We start from the raw sequence: 9,169 nt of genomic DNA, 5'->3' as shown, positions 1-9,169 counted from the left end.
TTTTTTAGTGAATTAGGAAAACTTTTCAATGATATTTTATATTATTGAGATGCACTTGCATGCTTCCAGTGGCAATTGATGATTCATCCACTCCCTTTCAGTGAAATATTCGAACCACTACCTGAAATAAGAACCATGGGGTGGGGGTAAGGGGTTTGAGTATCCCTAAGGCAGGGGTGCCCAAAGTCGGTTCTCGAGGGCCGGCATCCTGCACGTTTTAGTTCTTTCCCTGGTGGTAACAACCTTTTCAGCATGTCAGTGTTCTTCTTAGGCCTTCTAATGATACATCATTGGATCCAGGTGCAGAGAGAGAACTAAAACACGCAGGATGCCGCCCTCGAGGACCGACTTTGGGCACCACTGCCCTAAGGAGTGGGATTCTGGCTAAGTGGAATGAAAAAATAAGATCAGGCTCATTCAAATTAGACAAAATAGGGGAAAAATGGAGAGACTGGGGATATAGGAGGAGGCTGGCTGTAGATCCCGCCTTTCTGGCCGTGGGTTGGTCAGGAAAACCCAAATCCAGCGCTGTGATTGGACTGGTTTCCTCCGGACGGGTGAAACAGTCTCCCCTCATAGACACAAGAAAGTTTAGCACTGGACGCTTACAGGCAGTAGGCGCAAACTAGGACATGCAGCGCGTTCCTCTGGCAAGAAGTTATCATTGTAACAAATCGGGAATATATCAGACATGTAGAGGTATCTTCAAGCTGCGGGAAACCAACCAATTCCTCCAGGCGTAGCTCTGGCAATGCTTCGCCAACTATATTTTCTGGATATCTGACTGCGGAGAACGGCTCAGAGTGGGATGTTGTAACCTCAAAAGACGCACGGGACGACACGCGCCGCGCTCCTGCTGGACTAACCTTAAACCCACGTGCCTCGGTGTCCAAGGCGACCCGCCTTACCGGAGTCTGTGGAGATAATATTATTCACTCGGTCGGTTCTGGTATTGGTGGAGGAGGTGGTGGTGGTGGGGGGTTTTCTGTCAACATGCCCGGGACAATGAGGATGATGATGGTGTCGCTCGCGCTCCTCTTGGTCTGTCCGCTCTTCTTGGCCATTGATGCGTTCGGCGACGACGAGGAGGAGATGACCTGTGACCCAATCCGGATCAGCATGTGCCAGGGTCTGGGCTACAACGTCACCAAGATGCCCAACCTGGTGGGCAACGTGCTGCAGTCGGACGCCGAGCTGCAGCTGACCACGTTCACGCCGCTCATACAGTACGGCTGCTCCAGTCAGCTCAAGGTACGGGAACCGAGCGTGATAACGTATTAGAGTGAGATAAAGCGGAGCACGGAATGGGAACCATGCTCAAACTTTGGAGCAGCCGCCCTGGCTCTTAAAAAAAGCCTGGCTACTGCTGAAAGTGTGCTATATTTGTGTGTACGCAAAGGGAAACAGTGTGGTCCAGGAGCACATGACAGGGAGCCAGACCACTTGCAATAACTGCCTGTTCTGTGAGCGGCTCAGACTGATGGTGCCAGAAATAATCAGCATGTTATAGGTTGATTCCCAGGCAGTTAAACTAAGTGGAAAGGGTCTCTTCCGCTGATTCTCTCCCTCCAATTTCTTTTTCTTCGCCGAACTGTCATGTTAATTTCGCTGAAAATGCTCCCACTGTCTGTTGACATTCTGAGTTCATCCCCTCACAGCAGCAGCTGGATCTTCAGTTTTATACTGTACAGTCTTCTTGTTAACAATGGTGCCCTTAGTGTCCTAAGACAAATGCTGCTTGTTTGACTCATGCACCATGCAGGAAAAAAAAATAGTCTGGGCCCATAATGCATCTCTCAAACTGGGGAAAAATTAAGGATTTATTAATAGGTTTTTTTTGGGTGCACAATCAGCTTGATTATCGTTTTTTATTAAAACCAGATCAATGCGTTAAACCAAAAAACATTATTTCATTTTCACTGTATAAACACATAAGCAAACTTTTGATGTGCTTTTAAAATAAAAGTTTACTCTTTGAAAAGTCTGACAAGGGATTATCTTATCTTCTAGTTCAGTTGGGTTCAAACCCCTCAATCAATGAGTTCCAGCATGTTTTTCTCCTTTATGTGTCTCAGTTGTTAGAAAAGAAAAATGCCTAAAATCAGAAGCAGAACATCAAACCGCCAAACCCCCAGAATTTGGTATTGGTCATGAAAAGGGTGATCAGTTTATTTCTAATGATAAGCTTGAGCAAAAATGCCAGATTTAGCACAGAAATGTATACCGTCATCTGTTCGCCGAAATTGTGAACTGTAGTTTTAAACCAGGATTTAAAAAGTGTCCATTTAGTTCGTTTGTCTTTTTTTATAATTTATTTATATTTTTCTCATAGGAGTCATTTTTTTCAGACATCAGACCAGTATTGCACAGAAACAGGTGTGGGAGGGGCAGTGTTTTGTTACTCTGAGCTCCATGGCTTTGGAGAAAACTGAAGTCCTTCTGGCCCTTCCTTTGGAATAGTATTAAAGTGGACAATAACCCAAAGGAACAGTTATGAAGGAAAATGTCATACCTTGAAATCAGTCAGGCTCACATGCCTGATGTATAGCAGGGTGAAAACTTTCCCTGCCTCTCTCCTGCCAAAGCAAGCACATCTAGACTCGAATATGAACCCCTTTCTTAGGTTTTGCAGTAAATTATTTGTATCTGCTGCCACGTGAGATTACCTGCAAAACGCATCTGGAACTGCTGCAATAATGCAGAGCCTCAAGATGCATGAACGAGAAGCAACTGCAGCATAAAATCAACCTGTCTGCCTCCAGTTGTAAATTGTCCTGTAAGTTTAGCTGACACACACACCCCCACGCCCCTAACTCTCCCTCTCTCTTTCACACACACACACACACACACACACACACACACACACACACACACACACACACACACACACACACACACAGAGATGAACACAGATACCACCACCACCCAAAGACTGAGGAAGGGGGTGGGGGGGAACCGTATCGCCTAACATTTGCTCTAATGGGAGGCTTCCTGACTGGTAACCCGAGCAGCTTTTAGCATTAACGTGGCAGCACTCGGGTTACAGACGGTCTGTGGAAAACACCCAGAAAGTGTTACATTACTGTCACCGGTTGAGCATGCATAGCCCACTGTAGGAAGGATCTCCAATTGTCTGTAAGCTCATACTTACAAATAACTTTTCCTGGCGTCAAGTCTTAAAGATATTTTTGGGAGATTTTTAATCTAAAAAATTCAACAGCAAAATTTAATTTCGCTTCATCAATTTGCCAAATGCCCAAAGGTGCTTGTTTATTACCTTCAGGTCAGGGGAGCTGAGTGAAACATACTCTGCTATTCTATAAATTTTCATTTCATGAGCATAGTCCAATTTTTCACTCTGGCTGTCAGGAGCTTTCATAGTAGAGGCGTGAAATCGCTTAAAATTTCTGACTTCTGAGACACTGGAGTTGCTCTTCTTTTGCATCACTATCTCCACAGTCAAATCTGGCAGCCCTGTGTCTTCATAAGCATATCTTAAGGATCTATTTTAAAGTTGGTGTTATTGTGTGATCCTTTTTTTTTTTTTTTTTTTTCTTAAGAAGCTGCAATATATTAGGTAAATTAATGTGGTTTAATTTACCTCAAACCACATTGCCGGGGTTTCTTTAAAAAAAGAGATTCTAACACTACTAAGGGTGCTTGAATGGTTCAGAAAATTAAGGTGAAAGCAAGAAGCAAATGCAATTTGATGAAAGAGCCATGTGGGAGAGCAGGGTGTTGCCCCCCCTCTGCTTCTTATCCATTCATTATAAACAGACTGAGCACTGCCCTACTTGCTACCTCATGGATTAATTTAACTAACCAAGCATTAAAGCTGTTTTCTAGTGCATCTTTGTGATTTAGTCATGTTAAATCAATGTCATCTTTTTTTAGAACCTTGCAACCCATGCAAATAAGATGTTGCATAACTTTTTATTTTTCTTTACTTCTAGTTCTTCCTTTGCTCAGTTTATGTGCCCATGTGCACAGACAAGGTCCCCATCCCCATCGGGCCGTGTAAGAGCATGTGTTTGTCCGTCAAGAGAAAATGCCTCCCTGTTCTTCATGAGTTTGGCTTCATTTGGCCTGAGGTGAGTTGCATTGTCATGAGGAAAGCATGCATATTTTTTAAGAAAAGAAAAAAGTTGGGGGACAAGTTTTCAGGGTATAGTTAAAAAGTTTCATAGCTGCTGTTGCAGCTGACTGCTTTTTCTATTACAACAATTTGCCATGATGAGCTTAACACCAGCCAGTTGAAACAAGCAGAAGTATTGCCATCATTTTTTCCAACTGAGATCCCCAGTTTAAATATCGTTCTTCTAGACTTCACATGCAGATGTTTTCCATAAAAACATTTTTTTTTTTTACAAATGTCCTCAATGTGGAGATTTCTTGGGGGAAAAAAACCAACAAAACATGCTACTTAGGTGCATTTTGTATACTTTACTGCAAAGTTAATTGAAAAAAAAATGAATGGATGACATGTTCCTCACTCTACACACAACATAAAAATCTGAAGGGTGAATGTTGAAAAGTCTTCACATAAAAATGTCTCTTGTTGCCTAAATGTTGGGGAAGAGTTTTATGGTTGACAAAGTAGGTTAAAGTTGGACAACACCATTCTGACAACAAAGTTAAACTTTTTGCATATTTTTTTAGGGTCAAACTAAAAATAGTTGTAAAGAACTTGATGCCCAGTGATTGGAGGGTTAGAGACAAATTTTGAGAAATTATGATAGAGTAATATAGATTAGGTTGAGGATTGATAAAAACTAGTGAACAATGTCAAAGACAAAGAAAGCTATGTGGTACAATCATGAGTTCTTAGTGCTCTTCTGTTTTTTCCTGATGTGTTGTTTAATGTTAAAAATTAATGACACTGGCAATAACTTTTTTTTTTCTACCTAATATTGACTTTCTAATCTGATAACCTTGTAAAAGTGAGTGGGATACAGTATTTTTTTGTGTAATGTCTCTGCAGGTGCTTAACTGCAGCCTCTTCCCACCTATTAATGACCACAACCACATGTGCATGGAGGGTCCAGGTGACGAAGATCCCCCTTACCAACCGGTCCGCCACCCTCCTCACCAGGAGGAATGTCAGGCCCTCGGATCGGCACCTGAGCAGTACACTTGGCTCAAACAAACCGAGACCTGTACCCTCCAGTGTGGCTACGACAGTGGCCTTTACCGACGGGGCGCCAAAGTCTTCACAGATGCCTGGATGGCGGTGTGGGCCGTTCTGTGCTTCTTGTCGACCACTCTGACGGTCTTGACCTTCCTCCTGGACTCGCAGCGTTTCTCCTATCCCGAGAGGCCAATCATCTTTCTTTCAATGTGCTGCAATCTGTACAGTGTTGCTTACCTGGTGAGTAATGGGATAAAGGCGTCATTGTTCAAGTCGAGATGACTCAGAGAACTTTCTATTTCTGTTATTAAGTTACCCCCCCTTTTCTTGGTACATCTGACTTTTCCTGCCTCCTTAGGTACGACTGACTCTTGGAAGAGAGCGAGTTTCCTGTGACTTGGACGCCACTGCCGTTCCGATTCTGGTCCAGGAAGGATTAAAGAGCACCGGCTGTGCCATAGTCTTCCTTCTCCTCTATTTCTTTGGCATGGCGTCCTCGCTGTGGTTAGTTCAAACACTCTCTCCTCCTTCTGTTCATCCCAGTTTCCCCATTGTCATCAGCTGCTGTGAATGGCCCTTGTGGTGGAACAATTGGAACACGAGACTTGCATCCTGTTTTCCTTAAAAAAAAGAAAATCTAACTATCCTGTCTCATAACCTCTGCGCTAGTTGGATTCATTTCCACACACACACACACACACACACACACACACACACACACACACACACACACACACACACAGAGTTGGGGTAGCCTTGGTAAAACCACCACTTTTCAAGTGCATGCTGCCCTGAAGCTGCAGTGGAAACCCACACTGCTGTCACAGCTATTTTTCTTCCCTCGCACTCAGTCCTTGTTTTCCTGTTTTTTATTTGCCATTTGGAAACGGCAGCAGGCCAGAAACTCTGATCTCCAGAACTACGATCGCTGCGCTCTGTTATATAACTGGCGAGTGACTTCTTTTGTGACCTAATTACCGTTAAAACGGCACATGGCCAGTTGATTTGTTATGAAAATGTTACACAAGGGACAAAGTTTTGAGTCGCTCCTGAAACATACGACTCTTATCTGTCACAAATACAAAAGCACCAATGACATTCATTGCGGCGTTCCAATTTATTATTAACTTAATTTGAAGTAATTCCTCTAAGCCCTTCTACCCTGAACGGCATGTCTGAGAAAGTAGATGTCATAAAAATAGGGATTTAATATTTGAAAACAAAGGCAGTTTGTGAAGTTCACATTTTAGACAGGTTTCTGTACATTGTGATATCAATTAGCCGATCAGCGTTGCCAACTTTAAGTGGTGTCTCTGTCTGTGTTCGTTTGAGAATGTAGACTTATTTCTAAAAGGCTGCCATTGTTTCCAAATCCAGCATGTTGCATAGTAAACAGAGACTGAAAGCAAAAATTGAATAAAGCACAAAAATAGTTGTAATACTTGAAGTCTCCTTGGCAGCTGCTGCAGGCTGTTCCAGGTCAAATACCACAAATTTCCCAAGACAAAAATGAATTGCCGTCCTGTATCAAGATGCCACATTTTTCATACCCAACAAGGTTGCTTACATATAATCTGTTAGACAACAACCACCTCAGTAATAGCTTCCACAATAAAGAATGTTTCTGTCTGCTCTTTCATGATGGTTGGTTGGCTGATCTGAAACAAATCAGTTCTTTGAGTCTCCAACCAACCGGCTTGCAGCTGTGGTTGGTTAAGCCAAAAATAGGACGATTTTAGTCACGATACCCTGATAAAAACATAATTTGCTTTATTTCTTTCTGCTGAAGGGCTCAGTTCTGGGATACTTCTGTCTCTCCTTGTGCTTCCTGTGTAAGAAACCACTGCTGATAACACAAAGTGTCAGTAGAAGTAAACATGACATTAAAATTGGATGAACTCTAAAATCCTGCATGTGAACCAAAGAAGGGCCGCTCTAAATTTGCAGAAGGAAATGTTTGCCTCAGTTGTGACTTTTATGAGCGTTTACACAAGGCACTTACAGTTTCCCTCACTCTGTCCTCCCCGCTTTCTTCCAGGTGGGTGATCCTTACCCTCACCTGGTTTTTGGCTGCTGGACTGAAGTGGGGTCATGAAGCAATTGAAATGCACAGTTCATACTTCCACATAGCGGCCTGGGCCATCCCAGCTGTTAAAACCATCGTTATCCTTATAATGCGACTGGTAGATGCTGATGACCTTACTGGGCTGTGCTACGTTGGTAACCAGCAGCAAGAGGCTCTCACAGGCTTTGTGGTTGCACCGTTGGCAACGTACCTTCTCATAGGTAGGTACAGGGCTGGAAAATAAATTATCTATAAACTAATTTCATCACTTTGCCGTAGTTGATCTCTTTATTTCTGTTCTTTCATGCGCGTCTTCTTGTTGCCCCACAGGCACGCTGTTCATCTGCGCAGGCCTGGTTGCTCTCTTCAAGATCCGCTCTAATCTGCAAAAGGATGGAGCTAAAACGGACAAATTGGAGCGTCTAATGGTGAAGATCGGAGTGTTCTCTGTTCTTTACACCGTTCCTGCATCCACAGTCATTGGATGTTATCTCTACCAGCTGTCTAACTGGGAGGAGTTCAAGACGAGCCCCCGGGACTCGTATGTGGCGTCGGAGATGCTTCGGATCTTCATGTCACTGCTTGTGGGCATCACATCAGGCATGTGGATTTGGTCGGCGAAGACCCTCCACACCTGGCAGCGCTGCTCCGCCCGACTGCTGAGGGACAGCCGGGCAAGCCGAGGCGGCAAGAGGGCGCCGGTTGAAAGCTGGATCAAACCGGGAAAAGGCAACGAGACAGTGGTGTGACGAGATGCAGAGAAAATGAACGGGAAACACGTTCTGCGTTGTTTTTTTTCTCGAAAAGAAACTTTCTCTGCCAAATGAAGGACGAAGAGAGTCGGCAACCTGGTTAGAAATGGGACAGAGGATTGAAGCCAGACTTTCTCAGAGAAGCCACTGGATATAACGCCATTGCATGAACTCCCTGCCTCCAGTAGGAGTTATGAAGGAGAAAATAGGAAGACTGAGTCATACATGTTGTTGCAAGAGTAGCCTCTCTACCTCTCATTAGATTTCTGTCGCATTGAGAGGTGGGGAAAAGCAAAAAATGAGTCAATCAAAAAGAAGACATGCTGAAAAGGCAGAAAAGATGCACATAAGCAATGATTCTACCTTTCTGTCTTTTTTTTTTTTAAGTGATCAGCAGAAGAGACCCACCCTGCTGAATATAGTAAAGCTGTGTGCTATTGTGACTTTTAAAGGGCTTTTAAATTTTACACTTTGACACTGGAGCAGATTTACAGATATTTGGCTTCCCAGAAATATCTGATGTCACCTGGGCAATGTTAATGTTGCAGGTTAATCAACATTAAAATACCAGACCAACTGTAGAAAATACCCAAAATACTGACTTAAATCTACAATTTGTTTACAGACAAACAGTCTGCATTTCTGTCAGGTTATGAGGTTTTTTTTTTTTTAAATCAGATGCTAGTACAGGTGGATTTTATTGCTTTGGATTTGTGGGAACGAGGCTCGGTGCTGTAATTATTGCACTATAAACATGTAAAATGTGAAGACAAAAGTAGAAAGTCTGAGAGCGAACCATTAAAATTCAGTTACGTCTACAGAGCCATTGTTTTAAAGCTAGATGAGGTGTTACCAGAAGGTTATGAGCAGTTATTTTACTTTCAGGAGATATTTCTCTTGGTCTCCTCATTCTGTATAAATTTAGAACAGATGGTTCCTGAGGTTGAAGTCATCGGCTAATCTGGATGAGATCAGTAAAGTCCCAATCTATAATCTAAAGGCAAACCTAACCTAAAAAGCATCACAGTGGTTTTTGTGAATGCAAGTTATGAACCTCATCTATGGTCATGAGCTTTGGGTCATGACTGAAAGAACAAGGTCCCGGACACAAGCGGCTGGAATGGGTTTCCTCCGCAGGGTGTCTGGGTTCTCCCTTAGAGATAGGGTGAGAAGCTCGGTCATCAGGGAGGGACTCAGAGTAGAGCCGCTGCTCCTCCACGCCGA

General features: G+C 43.3%; 1 protein-coding gene across 1 annotated transcript; it reads left to right on the top strand.

Annotated features, from left to right (window-relative positions):
- Positions 1-397: 397 nt before the first annotated feature.
- On the top strand, positions 398-8,693 carry fzd4 (frizzled class receptor 4). The gene is made up of 6 exons (XM_008425503.2): positions 398-1,251; positions 3,954-4,091; positions 4,982-5,368; positions 5,487-5,632; positions 7,167-7,414; positions 7,524-8,693. Exons 1-6 carry the CDS (start codon positions 994-996, stop codon positions 7,940-7,942), a joined length of 1,596 nt encoding a protein of 531 aa, XP_008423725.1. The 5' UTR covers positions 398-993; the 3' UTR covers positions 7,943-8,693.
- Positions 8,694-9,169: the final 476 nt, after the last annotated feature.

The sequence above is a fragment of the Poecilia reticulata genome, linkage group LG13, assembly GCF_000633615.1.
Source record: "Poecilia reticulata strain Guanapo linkage group LG13, Guppy_female_1.0+MT, whole genome shotgun sequence".
In the NCBI taxonomy this organism is placed as follows: domain Eukaryota; kingdom Metazoa; phylum Chordata; class Actinopteri; order Cyprinodontiformes; family Poeciliidae; genus Poecilia; species Poecilia reticulata.
Note: the sequence above shows the minus strand (reverse complement) of the source record. Positions and strands in the feature narration are given on the sequence as shown.

Excerpts from the sequence above, each read along its gene's own strand:
- fzd4 (XM_008425503.2), top strand. The coding sequence starts at position 994 with ATGCCCGGGACAATGAGGATGATGATGGTGTCGCTCGCGCTCCTCTTG. Across the intron at positions 1,252-3,953 it reads GCTGCTCCAGTCAGCTCAAG|TTCTTCCTTTGCTCAGTTTA; the intron begins GTACGGGAACCG and ends CTTTACTTCTAG. Across the intron at positions 5,369-5,486 it reads TGTACAGTGTTGCTTACCTG|GTACGACTGACTCTTGGAAG; the intron begins GTGAGTAATGGG and ends CTGCCTCCTTAG.